We start from the raw sequence: 16516 nt of genomic DNA, 5'->3' as shown, positions 1-16516 counted from the left end.
CACAGAGCCGTCCCTTTAACCCATCTCCGCGAGTCAAAGCGCCCTAAATTGTCAGAGCATGATAATTAGCCGACAACAGCAGGGTTTTTTATGTGTGTAAGTGAGAGATGCGGGCTCCAGCAGAGACAGAGAGACGACTGTGTTCGAGTGTTTACGTGTGGGACTCACGTCTCGGCGCTCTCGGCCTCCAGCACAGACTGCACAGGCAGGTAACCCCTCTGAGGATGCTTAGTGAAGTACTGCTTCGATCTGAACTTATTCTTCAGAGTCTTGGCAAAGTCCCTCATCTTCTCTCCCGAGGTTGTCTGGAGCGTGATTTAGAAGTCGAGGGAGGGGTGGTTGGCGCGGGGCGGGTTTAGGAGGGGTGAGACAGTGGTGGAGAAAGTGGGGTGTGGATGGGTGGGAGACAAATTACAACACTACAATTTTTAGAAATGCTGCAAATTGGCCACATCTAAAATTTGTCCATTCTGTCTCAGGGATGGTTTGTCTTATTTTAACTTTACTAATTTATTTTTCCATCTGTTTTTCTCACACAGTTTCTGCCGTGCCGTTTCAAAATCGTCCCTCTCTTCTCTCCCTCCTGCTCTCCAGCTCCGTCGTCTCTATCTCAGCATAAATCTATGGGTGCCTGCCTGCCTAGCCATTCTGAAAAACTGTATCCAGCAAATGTAAAATATTGTCCAGTGAAAAGGAAAATCATTGTGCAGCTGGCCCTTTGCCAAATATTTACAGCTTGGAATTGATTAGAGATTAAATCTGGCACCATCTCAGTACATTTCAGCACTCTAGCCATAGTGCTACAGCTACTTCTCTGGAATTAACTCGACTTCAGAGATTGTGCATGCAGTCACTCAAGGCTCTGATTGTGTGCAACATGTGCTCCAAATTGCACTTTATGTGTACACTATGTAGCCAGAGAGGATGTTACTGCTGAGTGGTACTCAATCTCTGCATACTATAGACCTGGATGAAGCAATATTAGCATAATGTAACAGTATACTTGATAGAGGTATAGATGATGGAGAGCTCACACTCCAGTGGTGGCTGATCTATCCCTGGCAGCAGGAATCTGGAGATGACAGTATATTTTGAGTACAGCAAAGTACTACTACTCTATTATAAGTACTATTTGTCCCTGGAGCCTTGAGTCTGTCTTCAGCCTAAGTGCTATATGACGTTAGTCTTACTGGGGTGTAGTACTCCATGATGGGGTAGTGCAGCTTCTTTCCCTTAGTAGTGCGGCCGGTTAGAAAACATGTCTGGCAGATGTCCACATTGAACTGCTTCAAACTGCGATACCTGTCAAGATCAATATAACAGAGAGGGTGAACTGATGTTTGCAAGAGAACAGACAGAGATATCAGAGACCCACAGATGGAGTAGTGTGTGTGTGTGTGTGTGTGTGTGTGTGTGTGTGTGTGTGTGTGTGTGTGTGTGTGAGTGTGTTTGTTTGAGTGTATTGAATTTGTATGCTTGCCTGCGTGCATGCTGTCACCCTCTGCCCCAGACAGGGCTGTACTCTATTACAGCCACATGTTTTCTTAGCTTCAACATCTCCAACGAGCCATTTTTATTTTTCGCTTCTTGTATATAATGAAAACAGAAAACACCAGCTGCCACTATCAACATGGATTTATTTGCTTCTCTCTTTCACTTTTAAATATCCCCAGAAGTTTCGCACTTCTTTGCTGTAAATATGGCTCAAAAAGTTTTTTCAATCAAATTCCAAATATACATAAACTATTTTTACTCTTTGTTTATATGTTTATGTCTATGTGTATTTAACAATGATGAATCTTTTGATTTGTACTTTTCCCTTAATTCCATTTGATGTCACAATAGTTCAATTTCTCAACCAGGCATGTCACATTGTGTTGCTTTAAACCTCTTTGGTGAAGTTATCTGCATGTGTGTCATACCCACCTGAAGCCCTTGATGGGACACTGTTTGCAAATGTAGCATTTGGCTTGGTGCTTGGTCGACTCCGCAGCGGCCACACGGTGGAGGACAGGCAGCCAAACCATCGACTGGGGCTCCAGGCTCATCCACTCCAAGAAGTGAGACACCTCAATGGCAGGTTTCCCTGGGGCCTGGGAAGGGAAGGTGGGTGGGTGGATGGGTGGGTGGGGAGCGCAGGAGACTGTAAACAACCCAAATATAGACCAAGGCAGGACAGGTACATAGAGTAATGAGAGGAGAAGGTGTGCTTCCTTTCCTTTCTCTTGGTTCTCCTGCAGTGAGCTACTATAAAAAAAAAACATGGAATCAAAGAGAATACAAAAGATAAGTGAAAGAAAGAGGGTGAACGAAGGTGTACTGCACAGTGGGGTATCTCTTGCTTTTATGGAACTGCTAAAACATCTATGAAGCTAAAACACAGCAGACACAAACCTGTGCGTCTTTGTGTATACTGTATGTGTTTGTGCGTCTGCTCGCAGTCCGTCTCTCCGGAGGCACCTTGTTGAGAATTCCAGAAAGTGGGATAAAAAGGAAGTCAACCTAATAAAAGAATGACTCGCCAAGCGCTGAAAATCCGTGATGTGCTAAATTCTCATTAAGTCTGCATCAGAGATGCATTAAGAGGTTGATTTCCCTGGGGCTTCCTCCACCGCTCAAGCAGAGTAGCATAATAAATGTGTGTGTGTGCGCGTGTGCATACGGATCATACAGACTGTGATGGTGTACAGAGGTGTACAGTCTCTAGGGGATGAAGGAGCTTCTCCCTGCTGGAGGAGTAGCCAGCATCGCTCCATGTGGGAGGTCAAATCGCAGCCCCTTGCATATCGAACACCTGGAACTGGCTCTGGCTATGCTGAGTATGCTGCTGCATCACAAAGCAGCACACTGAGCAGATGGGCTGCTTCAAACATCATTGGAAAACTAATGTGGTAAACATTCAGTTGTCCATCAAAACTTTGTGCACCACATATCCACTGAACAGCACATGTTTGTGAATCGAGAATCAATGTAGAATGCCTCTCACCTATTTACAAGATGCTGAGTTATTCTGCCAGTTGACTTTGTCCCAATAACCTCTGCACATCTCATAACACCTTCAGCAATATCACACTGCGCTGCATAACTACCTTACTCTGCATATTCTGTCTCAAGTCGATTTCATCTCACCTGCTGCCAGCAGAGTCAAACTGTCAATATCCTTGGGAGGTGGCAGCAGCTGCTGTGGTCACATCTCTAAAAACTGATGCCACTCATTTCAGAGCTATACCCCCCCCTCAATTCACAATACATATATATTTCATCTACAGCTATGTCCTGACATGGAACAAATCCAGAAAGGCATTGATTTTAATCAGCCAGCATGGGCCAGAATAGAGTGTATATCATTAGTATCTGCCCTGAAAATGAGTGAATTAAAAGGCTTTGCATAGGCCATCTCACAAAAAAAAGTAGTGCCCTAACAACTCAGTAATTATCTGCCATTGCAAATTGAATGTCACATGATAAAGTTCCCGCAAACCTGCGGCAAATGTTCAAGTTCAGACACATTTAGAACAAGCGAAGGAGGGAAAGATAAATTAATTAATGCTTTGAACATGTCTCCTCATTAGCTGTTGCGCTGTGCACTGCTGCACTCTGTGACCTCACTTCATCATATCAATATTCCAATATATTCCATATCTTATGTGCAACCCTCCCAATTAAACCTCTTGCATTTTACCTACAGTCTACATATAGTTAATAACATCATGCATTATCTACCACTGACTGTATTTTTATGTGCATTAAAAGCAATGCAATGCAATATTGATGTGATGTAATGTTTGTAAGGCAGTTAGTGCTTCCTTAGGTGAAATAATTATAACTTCTCCATTTCCTGAGACGATGCATTTAACTTCTTCCTCTGTGGGAAAAGTTAAACTATGCTTATGTCAGTGAAACACAACAGGCCTCTCAGAGCTGACAGCTTCCTGATGCCTTGCCTGGGAAAATTCCAAAAACAAATGTTTGATTAAGCAAATCATTCCTAAAGTTTGGGCTTTTTCAGTATCTGTATTTGTAACACTGTCTTGGCACAGATAAGGTCTGTTCTGGTTATCTAGAGGTTACACTTTACTTTTCTACACATTAATAAATTAATAATTAGATTAGCAGGTTTGAGATAAATCAGTCTACTGTACTGTAATAGCAATGATAAGTTGGTTTTCATTGTGCATATGCCTAACAAACTATGCAAACTGTGCCTGCACCGTTGCCTGTATCTGTGAGTGTATTTAGGCGTGATATAAATGTATTTGACTGTTTCCTTACCATGCGGAAACAGCTACGGACGCTTGGCTCCACATTGCTGCCCCCAAAAGCGGCAACTTCACCCAACTGGCGGGGGATCTGGATGGCTTCGTGGAGCAGCATGCTGAGGTGACGCTGGTCTGTCAAACCCCCCGGACCAGACACCTGACGGAATAAGTCTGCAGAAAATATAGTTATGCATCAATTATGCAGTAACTAATCTGATTATGCAACAGTGAGTGCAGCAGTGTTGATCGTCAACCACATTCGTATGCATGAAAAAATGTCATTTGCATTTGTATTATCATTACATCTGCATTTTTCCTTCACATCTACATATGTTGATTTAGAGCAATTGTATGTACTGCTATGCGCACTGGACCTTTCAAAATGTAAATAATGAATATTGTTCAAGACATTCAAATAATTTATAGAAGATGGTTTTGCAAAATAATAGCTTTGGCATGGACATAAAAAGTATATGCTTATTATGTCAATACAGCAGCAAGACATTGGGTTTTCATCAATTTTTTAACAACAGGCTTACCAAACTCAGTTTTGCAGAATAAAACTCACTTTAGTGACTTATAGACACAGACAGAATCACGATAAATGGTCTGGCTGGTTTGCTTGGAGATGAAAGAGCTGTCTAAGTGGAGTCGTGTCAGGTTCTCAATGAGGCCTTTACTAGGCTTGCTAGGAGTCAGCCTGTCGCTGTGGGGATGAATGCTGACAAGCGCGTGTGGGTGCTGCACAATGCCAGTGTTAGTATCCCATGTTTCCCTTTCCCTGTGTATTTCTTCAACCCTACAGGGACAATACTTGGCCTTAACCCCTGCATGCCAAACAGCCTCCCGTATATAGTCCTCCTAACTACAGCTGCAGCGTGTTTGGAATCTTAAATGTTCATGCTGTGCTGTCTTTGACACAAAAGTAGAGTGCTTTGGGGAGACACAAATCCCTATTGTAAAATTTGAAATATAAACTTAAAATTTTTGACTGACACATTGCTAAGTTTGTTTGTGAAGGCTTTAATATACTTTGTTACTTATATGAAACTACTGTATTTTTTTTTTGAAAGCTTTTGGTGAACATAAACAGTTTTGGCAAGATAGTCCTGAGAAGTGTGTTACTACAGAGGGAAAACACTGATATCATCAGAATCATGATAATCATAATCAATAATATATATTTTTAGGTACAGTCTATGAGCTGCAGCCAGGTAAACTTAGTCAGTGCCAGGATGCTAACATGATATGATAGAATGCCACAGTGCTAAAACATTTACAAGGTGTAAAGTTAACCATGGTCCCCTTCTTAGTTTTGCATGTTAGTACGTTAATGGCTAATTAGAATTAAGCATAATCCAAGAAAGAGTTGATATGAATTTCACTTTGCTGATATTTGGTCAAAGTACTGCACACATGAAATCCACCCAATAATAGCATAGGCTACGTCTGTCTGGACCAAAGCTGGAAAACAGACATTACCATCATGTGGCTATAACATCACAAAAGCAATATAATTAAAGTAATTACACTACTTTTTGGAACAGTAGCGACAAGTGATGACAAGCATATTTCTTTTCTGAAGTTCAGCCAAAGACTGGCAATGATGGAATGAATACCCACCATCTGTATCTCAAAGTGGGTTGATGCAAATGCTGCAGATTTATTTGCAAATATTATTCCATTGACGTCTGGTGCTGACAAAAAAAATGTAATCATTCGGAGAAAAAGACAAACTGTTAAGGCCACCACATGTCTACCTGAACACAGAAAAAGAGGAAAAGGAGGACTGAATCACCTCAGGGACCATTCAACTGAAGGGAGATCAGCTATCTTTCAGTCTTTCAAAGCTGACACAGATGGTGTACCAAGCATGAATAATCCTGGCATGGGTTGCCTAAAATCGTGTTTGAACTACAAGCTGTTCCAGGTCCAGCCATCATCAGCCTTATATTTACAGGATATTAGCAGGATGACTTGTAAACTGGAGTTACAATAGATGAGTAAAAACATATCCCAGACTGAGGCGGTGCACTAATAAAATGTGACAGCACAATTCAAAAAAAAGGAGAAGAGACAGGGGACTTAGCTTTTTGCTAGTTGACTTGTATAGAAAAATGAGAGTGGGAGCGATAGAACGAGAGTGTTCATGAATGGTGTCTTTGGCAAGCAATCCTTTTAAGGGCCCTAGAGTACTTTGTAGAAGTAAAGAAAGCTTTCTCCATTATGGCAGCAGAGTCATTTCCTCCATTAGACTAAGTGGATGTCTTTATGTAATACTGGAAATCATGGCCGTTTTGTTTTGGCTCATTGTTTGCAGATGAGGAGATGCATTAGGCACATGAGAAAGCATCAGACTCACATTTGTACTTCTCCTGGACGTCTGCGTTGCACAGGCTCACCAATCCCATCTTGAAGCTGAGCACTCGCATTTTGCCGTTTCGAGCGCTGGACAAGAAGAGAGGGGGAAAAAGCGGGGTTACGAGGTTAGAATTATTGAATGATGAATTATTCCAAAATCACAGTACACTGTGTCGTGGTAATACATTCATAGGACGGCTGAGCCCCGCTGGGAGGGACAAAGTGTAGCGGGATTTTGTGGGTCAAAGCAGTACAGATTAGGTCGGTGCAACAGTGTGAAATTGTATTAGAGCACATCCAGAGGAACTAAAGGAACTTGATGAAGTGCTGTGTTCACGGGTTTATGCCCAGAAGAGCAATATAAAACATACATATACACTCCAATGTCACAATTTCACTTACAGGCAAGTATACATGTTTACATATTACACAGAAACTCTTGAATAACACACACATATCCTACATTCGTGTGTTTCCTCAGCTAAGTAAAGTGTCTGATGACTGGCGAATAGCTAAGTCAATGAGATGGAGGCTGTTGTGCCGTGACCTGTATCTAAAAACTGTTCTAGCTTGAAATAAAAAGGGACATGAGTGGAAGTAGCTGTGGAAAGGGTGGATTTGAGAGGCAAACGCGTCGTCACTGTGCCTGTGAGGATTTCGCAGCTCCGGTGCCAAAACAGCCAGGAGACATTTAGTGCTGAGCTGAACTGCATTGGAAGAAACCACAGGCTTATCGAATTAACATTTGAATCATTAAGTGAGAAATCAATAACATCACATTCATCTGAGAACATCAGATCAGTGAAGTATAAAATTGAATTAAAAGAGTGAGTGGGATTTCCAGAGCTGAATGTTGCTTTGAATGTCTTCAAAAGCAAATTAGAGACTGTGTTTTTTAATTCACCCACAGGTCAAAACACGATGAAGTGAAACATTACTCAGGCCAGATCATTAGAGTCCAGAATATTGGAGTCACATGGAGAAGCGTGAGAAGGCATGAGGAGAGCATTACTGCGGCTTCTCTGACATAATCAGGGCTGGTGCGGGTCCAGAGGAGCTGGAGAGTGCGTGGGGACGACTGGCTGTCAGCACCTTTCACACACACTTTCTGCAGTGTGCCGCATGCCATCTTCAATATGCACCCCTGCGCTGTCCCTCAGGGGACACGTCACTCCCGCAAAGCCTGGTAGTGTGACATGCCTCTGGAGGACACACACACACACACACACACACATACACACAAACATATGTGCACGCACACATGGTAATATACAGTAATGCATATCCACTGGCATAAACAAACACACACATGAAATTGAACACACAAACACACACCTCATTCAGATTCACTGCTGCAATTTATTGGGAAACAAAAAGCAATTACTGAAATATATGCAGAGGGTAAAGTCTCTGATTGTCTCTCATTAGGAGCAAGTAGTTAAGAGCTACCAACCGCATTTACAGCACTCGTGGGTGTACTCCTGTATTTTTGTGCCTGTGCTTGGTGCTTGCTTTTTGAAGATGGCAGAAAAATAGTCAATCAGGAGCAAAGCTGGGGAGAATTTTAGTGTGAAAGAGGATTTGTTTCCGTTGTGTCTCAGAAGGGATGATTGGCCCTCGGCCTGGACATTGTTATTGGAGCTTTAGCCATGCTGAGGCTCTTTACAGATATGTGTACAACAAGCTATTGAACTGGTTACATCAATCTGCAGACAGACCTCTGTTCTAGGACTCTGAGGATTTGTTCAAAACAACTTTTATCGTAATGGTTTATAGTAGCATGAGATCACAAATATGTTCATTATGCACTGCGTGCGTGTATGTGGCATGTATATTTCTAATGCTTCATTATTTATATTCACGCTGTTTCTTATGACCGAATATAAAATGACGGAGGTCTTAGCAGTGCTAAAACTGGCTCTGCAGCATTTCTAAACATGATACCGGCCCATCATGCCATACATCATCATAGCCATAGACGATAACTTACACGACATTTCTAGTATTTAATGGTCTTCCTGAGAGATTTAATGTTCATTAAGTATTAAATAAGAAAATAGGAGTACAAACCACCGGAGGGAAGGTTACAGTTCAGATTTACAACATCAGTCATATCATAGTAATAAAAACATGACCAATACTGATTCACTGCGGGTGAATACCTATACTAAATATAGTAAAATCCCTTCCAATCACAGATCGCTGCTCCTAGTGTTGGCTACAAGCCTAAATGCAAGAAAACTGAGAGATAAACAGAGAGAGAAAAATACAGTGTAGTATGTGGCACTAATGGATCTTTATATTTATGTGCACCAGGCATTGGTATGAAATCTCACGAAAAGCTGATTTTCCACCAACTTCACATCAGACTCACAATGAACTGTTACTACTCAGAAAGTAGCAAAACTGATGGAGCAGAGCCAGAGATATTTTCTTTTTCTTTTTCTTTTTCCACACATTCTCCTTCCTTGTCATAATCTAGTGTTTACATTCCCACAGTGCTATGCTGACATTTTAGACTGTGATTTGAATGTGTATGAGGCTAATGTGGCCTCAAGGTTCAAGCTGCTTCTAGCTTCAGATGAGCAGCTTGAGTCGTCTGGCAAACTCATTTCGTTTCACTCTCTGACATGTTTTTCATTTTCTTTGTTTCCTGTAGTCTTTTCTTTTCAATGTGTTATTTACAACAAAGACCTAACAAACAAAAACAGCATAATATTACAAGTCAAAAGTCCATCTTGCAGCAACCGAAGCTGACACAAGTGGCGTCCCTTCCTCTGAACAGCTCTCTCTCTGGGGCTTTATACAACTTCCACTTCCACAGATGAAGCAATACTCCTAAAGAGTTGTAGACTCTGATGTGTAAAATTGGAACAATTATCCTTTAAGTGGCCATCTAAGTCCACAGCAAGTAGTTAAACCATATTGGACTAAAATTTGTCATGTCATGGCAAGAAACACAACTTAAAACGAATACTCAAGTTGCACAAACTCGATCAGACTCACTACATGTACAGTAAGCTGTGCTGTTTAAAAAATGATTTGATCCTTGAGCTTTCGAAATGAGTAGATTTTACGTCAAGAGGGAAACATCAGATACCAGCTTACCCACCTGTCGTACACGTTGAGCAGCCAGTTGAGACACATGTCAGCGCAGAGTGGGATGTTGACCAGGATGGACCTCTCCTCCTCCAGCCGCTCGTACAGAGCCGTCAGACCGTGAATCACATCCACCACGTCCATCACATGCTCCGCCTGCTGCAGCTCCTGCTCCCGAAACACCTCCACCAGGCTGCTGAGCGCCACTAAATCCACTGAAAACACATACAAGTTCCTTTATTAATTTATGACGTGATGCCTATAACTGATAAAGCACCAAAGCATACTGATGGCTAACAACACTAAGATTAATATGCACATTCATTTTCGACACACAAATACACACACATTGTAGGATCGACCTCCTCACCCCATTAAATAAGAGCATGAGCGACAGAGGTGCCTATTCACCCTTTTTGCCCACTTAAGCTCGACCAGATGTTTCAAGAGCAGTGACACAAATTTGATTTCGCTCTTCTAAACTAATTTGATGGCCCATCCCTTGGAGTGGAGCTAAAAGGGTGTCCGTTGATGCCAGGTATAATTGGATAGCACGATAATGAGGTAGAACAGAGAGAGGAGATAAGAGGAGTATTCTCAGGGTTGGAAGGGAATCACCTAAAAATGTATTTCTGATGGGCTCTTATGCAGCGCTGCTCAATCATTCACAAAGTGTGCAGAGAGACAGAGTGAGAACTCTGTGGTTATCAAGGCAGCCTGGCAATTAAATTCTGGAACAATATCAACTAGTAGACCAGAAGAGAGTGAGATAAGACAGCGGGGAAGAGAAAGAAAGAAAAAAAGAAAAAAAAGAAAGAAGGGGAGTCATTGAAAGAGGTTTTTTCACGGTGGACCGTGACTATGTAGGCTGAGTTTTTATTACAGAAACCTGGCGAATGAAGGAAGGAAGAGAGAGAGGGTGAAGGGTTGCAGAGAGAAAAAGAGGGAAGGCAGAGAAGGGAAAAAAGGAACGAGGGCGGACAATATGGCCAATATGGGCTCATCTGGGGTCAGCGAGTTGGAGCACTGCGGGTGATGAAAGATGGATTAGATTAAGGTGTCAAAAGCACAGAGGCCGAGACAGAAAGGCCAAGTTTGAGGTATAGTGAAAAAGTGAGAGCGATACAAATGTGAGGTAGGCAGAAAGTAAGTGTCTGACCCGTGTAGGATATAACAAGTGCTGTGACCCTGATGGGGCACACATTCAAACCTCAACCAAGCGGCAAAAACTAATTGTCTTCTTTTTTGTAACTCAAATGGACCGATTAATAGCTCTAATTACCTAGCAAACCAATGATCCAGGCCCTGATGAAAATGAAACAGGAATCCAGTGGTTGAGTGGTTCTAGTAGCTCTTGGGGTTCATCAATACTTTTGATCACTGGATTTCAAATCTCATACAGTAGTAACGGAGAAGACCGAGAATATTTTCAACTCCATTTCGTGCAGAGGGGAGTAGTGGCCCCTTTGACAACCGAATAAAGAAGTGTGCCACAACTAATCGTTATATCTAATTCCCGAAGAGAGCCTGTCATAGCAGATTACTGATGGCGCAGGATAACAGCATATCACTTAACCAGCCCATTTCCGTACTGGAAACAGAAAATACCGTCAATGAAACTCCATACATACACCTCAGAGCCTTCTGAACCCGTCGCAGCTTCATGGCTGTTCTGTATGCTGAGAACTTGATGTTGTTCAGATCCGCTAATGGAGGTTGGGAGAGAGAGAGAGAGAGTGATAGAGAGAGATTAGAGCAATAAAAAGATGAGAGAAAACAAACCCATCCTACACCACTCTACTCGGTCATTGAGGAATTAGACATCACTATCTCCCCTCCTTGTTTATCACACCATTGCAGAAGTCATTAGGAGTGTACTGTGTTACTAATGTTATCTGCATGTGTGTGTGTGTGCGTGCGTGCGTATGCATGTGCAGGCGTGTGCAATGCAACAGCGTGTATATCTCCCCTGAAAGCTCCCAGTGTCAGATCAGATTAACAGTAAAACACATGATGTCGTTTAATCACAATTAATTAAAGGCTAAGCGAAAAGCAATCACAGCGCCAGCAAATTGGGCCTCGTAGGTTAATGACAGTAGCGATGTAGTCCCTTAGGTGTTTGAAATACAGGGACCTTAACGAGCTGTGACAAGGCCCAGTGGTGCCGTGCTGCTGATGCTGCTGATGCTCCTGATGCTGCTGGGACCCGGTAGGGGTCTAGGGCTTAGGGTGCAAGACTCAGAGGACGCTTTAATTGTCTCCTTACTCACCGAGCGCTTGGTAGAGTTCTGTCATCTTTGGATGGTCCCAGCATGTCGTCTGAGCTTGATGGCTGGGAGACAAAAGGCAGAGGAGTTCGTGAAGCTGGCAAGAGAGGAGGTGCACGTTTTCAGGCCAGAAAGATCAAGGTAAAAATGGAGCACAAATGAGCGGAGGGAGCAGAGACAGGCAGGTGTGACAAGACGGTAAAAGGAGTGAGATCAGAGGGGACTATGTGAGAGAGAAGGAGAAAAATGAGAGCGCAGGATAGGGCGGACAATGTCTACAAGAGATTTCAAGCCCTTTAAAGAGCAGACATATGGCAACATGATAAAGGAGTCAGGTTCAGGCATCAAAGTGACTTCTCACTGCTGCTCCGCTACATGGAGTTACAGGAATGGCATAAAAAGAACTAATCTGTAAAAGAATAACAAAATAAATGAGCGAATGACAAAAAGGATAAATTATTAAAAATGTATTGCTTTTGAATGTCATCGATTCATTTTACTTTTCCCCAATAAAGGAATTGTTGATTTGCTTTTTTCAATTGCTACTGAGAACAATAGGGTGAAAGCAAAATTAATAGGTAAAAGCAATTTTTATTCTTTCTTCTTTTATATATGTCCACATTTTCTATTTAGTATTGATTTTTATACTTCTTATTCATTTTCTTTTTTCTTTACAGATCTACAGTGTCCTTCTTTTATAGCACTGCATATCAATAGCACATTGAAAAACATATATTTACATCACATTCACATTACACTACAGCTCTATGGGCTCATTCAGTGACTGTACCATGAAAAAATAGATCCAATAAAAAAATGACAAGCGCAGCAAAATGACTGAGAATCCCCATAGCAGGAAGTCTGCCAGGACCCAGGGGCCTTTTAGGACAGCACTCATTGTTTTACCTGCGCAAGCTCTCATTGATTGGTACCCAGTGGAGTGCTACTCAGATACAACTCCCACCCCTACTGGTACAGTAATGTCGCCTATAAAGAACCGACTAGCCGACTAAAACGAGACCCAAGAGGTTTTATCGCAAATGATTAAGAAAATAAATACTCAAGGTCAGCAGAGGAATGAACTATACAAAAGCTTGTACTGTACAGTCATAAAACTGCACACATAAAGGTACCATCCTCTAGGGTATAACAAGACACCTACCCCTACAGTACACACACACAGAGTTCAAAGAGGTGAAATAGTATTGATGAGGCAAATAGATGAACAGATCAGCTCAGGCAAATAGGGTTCACGGCAGCTCAATAGAGTTCTTCTCTGAATCAGATATCTGTACAAATGTTTGGGCAGAAGAAACAGCTTTGAAACTCAAACTGTGCTTAAAGAAGAGATGATACATTAAATTCTACTCTGACGAATCTACTCATGCTAATAAAACATCTAGTAGCTTTGCAGGCTGAGATCAGTCGCGTCACGAGCTACGAGAATAATGGCACAGACAGAAAGATTACAGGTTTTATTTGAATTTTTGTGGAAACTGTAGGATGTCGAGTTATTATAAATAATCTGTTTGCCCTTGATAGAAATGCAATTGGTTGCAATAAAATAAATAGATAACATGTGCTGTAATAGACCTTCATTTATCATGGACTATTGATTAAAAAAAGCCCCACTATGGTATTGTTTGTGCTCTTAAAGCATGAAGCACGACCCCTCGCTATTGATGAAAGTGCACCATCTGAAGCTGTTCCATTGGGAAGTCACAACTGGAAAAAAATAAAGAAATTATGCCCATCAGTCACACTAATAGATTCCTAATAATACTGCAGGAAATTATGGGGAGGAAATTATGGTCAAAGTTAATCTATAGGGAAAAAGAATGTAATCAATAATCTTCCCAGACACACAATGACTCATGCGCTGTCTCACAGAAATAACAAAACCCCCTTTTAAAAAAAAAAAAAGAAAAAAAAAAGGCTCCTAACCTGCCATGGAAAATGCACATACATCCTCACACTGCAGACCTTGACCGTGAAGTTGCACTTACTTGATGTAGTAGGGCACTTTGTTTGGCGAGATGGCACGCTCCCATGGTATCTGCACTGAACCTGCGTAAACACACAGAAACAAAATCAGTTTCAAAAAGAGCCAATGTGCACAATGTCCCTGACAGTGTGTCCAGACACCGTGTCCATTCAGATCTTCTTAACAGAGCTGCCATGGTGTACTACAGGTGCAGTAAAGCCAAAGGGATAGGTCTATTGTGTCGAGTTTCCACAGGGCATCGGTTTGTTTGGCACGGCCTAATAGAATACGGGGAGTGTGGGGGAGTCGGCGAGATGGGGGTTAGAGCAGCGTTTTAACCACGGGAGGTTCAGCTGAGGATCAAAGAGGACAGACTGAACTGGAAGAAACAGGACGCAAATACACTGGTCCAGAGGAATTACAAAGGCAACCACACACACGTTGTCTATTATTGTATTGGCACAATGCAGAACTGTATCTTCCTGATCTGCTTACGTACACATTCAAAGATTGAAGTAGACTTGTAAAACCAGTAGTAGGCTACCGTATTAAAGCAGAAGACTGGAATAGCATGATGTATTATTTATTTTACATTACATTATATTTTAGTAGTGGCTTCATTTAGTCCTCAACCTAAAGGGATAGTTCAACATTTTGGCAAATTGGCCCATTTTTAGGTTTGATTCAGCCCTCTCTGACCTAAAGCAGTTTGAAATTTAAATGAAATTGATTCAGAAGTTCAGAGGGAAAACAACTTACAGAGATCTGGAACATGACAAGGACACTGAGCCAGACAAATATACATAAATTTATAGAGGAGTAAAAAATACATTTCTCCCTGAAATTGAGTAAAGTAGCACTAAATGGATGTGGTTCAGTAAAGTACAAGTTCTTAAAATAGTAATGAAATACAGTACTTATGTAAAAGTACTTGGTTACATACCATCTACCGATGCACAATGAGTACAGTGTGCTCTATAGCATTTTACAGCTTGCTATTTAAACAAAATAAAGGCATTTTGGAGCATAAAAAGAAACACAGTACATCCAGACGTTCCTGCAGAGTGCAGTGGGCTGCGGTGGCAGTGGAATAATGCTATATAAGCCCAAGTGTGGCATTTCTGAGCCAGCGTGACAGCAGTAAAACTGGATGGGGTTGGTGAGGACTCTGGAAACACACAGCACGGCTTCAGATACACTTGCAGAGTGCCCCGCCACACACAGCCTTTGCACTTCTTCATCAGTTTAAACTAGGCAAAGGCAATCACATTTGTCAGCCCCCCTGCTACCCCGCCCCCTGCTCTGTGCACTTTGAAGAGCAGCAGGTAAAGGAAAAGACAGAATTCACAAACATGTATCTGTGCTCAAATGAGAGCAATGACTGTTGTGATGAGCATCACTGGGGATGCTTATCGCAACAGTGAGCTGGAACTGATGAAGACAGATGAATAACGCCTGCCAGCTCCATCTGTAACCCAAATACTAATAAACACACAAGCACAAACACAAGCACAGGAAGTGTTTTACAGCCTCACCACCACCAACCTGTCTTATACCTAACCTTCTTTTCATCCCGACCCTTCTACACTTAAAGACGCTGCCTTGGCACCGCATGGTGCAGATTGGTGCGACATGAGGTACCAACTTCAAATAGCAGAAGAGGGCTCTTACTGGAAAGGAAGTGCTGCGATCCAGGGCCAAAGTCTCTATGTGCATCCTGGAGCTGCTTCAGCCGCTCCTCTATGGACCCCTGAAGACACACACACACACACACGCAGAGTTAAATCAAAGGGAATCACGCTGTTCATCCCTCTCCACCACAAATCCCCACAATAGAGATGCAGACGGATCAGACCACCTGCTTCTCCTCCATTAGTTAACTGCAGAATATAAATTATGTCTTTTTCCTCTGCTGCCCCTCTTGAAGGACTTTGAAAGCCTTTGAAGAGCAGCAGGTAGGAAATGAAGACGGAGATTGCAAAATAATAAATTTCGTTGAAACGAGGACAACGGCTCCTGGTTGCACTATCGCTGTGGAAAAGAGCTGCCGGAAAATATGAAGGAATGAGAGAGAGGGGAGGGTTACACAGCCTCACGTGTGTCACGTCAATAACCATGGAGACTGAGTTGACAAAATTAAGTTTGCTACTGCCTTTGTAAAAGCATTTCACATCAGTTTTATTCCCCTCCAAATGGGATTTAGTTTGTCTAATCCTGGTTTATTTGAAATGTATTGGATTTGGCACATGAATCATTGTCAGCTGGATGTTTGAAACGTCCTCAAACAATGGGAGGTAAATCCACTCAGAGTGAGGTACGGAGAGACAGATGAGGAGAGTGAGGAAAAGAAGAAAATTTGAGGGGTCTTTACAGACTTCAAAGAGAAGCACAGAGAGTGAGTCATGATGTGAGAAGTTTGATGTATTAAGTTAACATTTCTCAGTCTACACATATCATTGCTCCCTCAGCGGAAAATAAAACAATATAATCTGAAGCGTGATTTAAATTGGTAGGGACTAATAAAGAGTACTGTCATTTTGCTGTGG

General features: G+C 42.1%; 1 protein-coding gene across 2 annotated transcripts in view; it reads right to left on the bottom strand.

The window, feature by feature from the left end:
* Positions 1-16516, bottom strand: part of drp2 (dystrophin related protein 2) — a 104599-nt gene that overhangs the window by 18358 nt on the left and 69725 nt on the right. For both annotated transcript variants that reach the window (XM_085789432.1, XM_085789433.1), the window contains exons 8-17: positions 15642-15720; positions 13993-14053; positions 11990-12051; positions 11351-11425; positions 9733-9934; positions 6622-6707; positions 4273-4430; positions 1927-2093; positions 1191-1302; positions 169-305 (exon numbers count right to left, since the gene is read on the bottom strand). In XM_085789432.1, coding sequence (XP_085645558.1) covers positions 169-305; positions 1191-1302; positions 1927-2093; positions 4273-4430; positions 6622-6707; positions 9733-9934; positions 11351-11425; positions 11990-12051; positions 13993-14053; positions 15642-15720 — 1139 coding nt within the window. The remainder of the gene's footprint in view (positions 1-168; positions 306-1190; positions 1303-1926; positions 2094-4272; positions 4431-6621; positions 6708-9732; positions 9935-11350; positions 11426-11989; positions 12052-13992; positions 14054-15641; positions 15721-16516) is intronic.

This window comes from Trachurus japonicus, chromosome 10 (assembly GCF_045865225.1).
Source record: "Trachurus japonicus isolate A0001 chromosome 10, Traja_1.0".
In the NCBI taxonomy this organism is placed as follows: Eukaryota; Metazoa; Chordata; class Actinopteri; order Carangiformes; family Carangidae; genus Trachurus; species Trachurus japonicus.
This window is presented reverse-complemented; position numbering and strand designations above follow the sequence as displayed.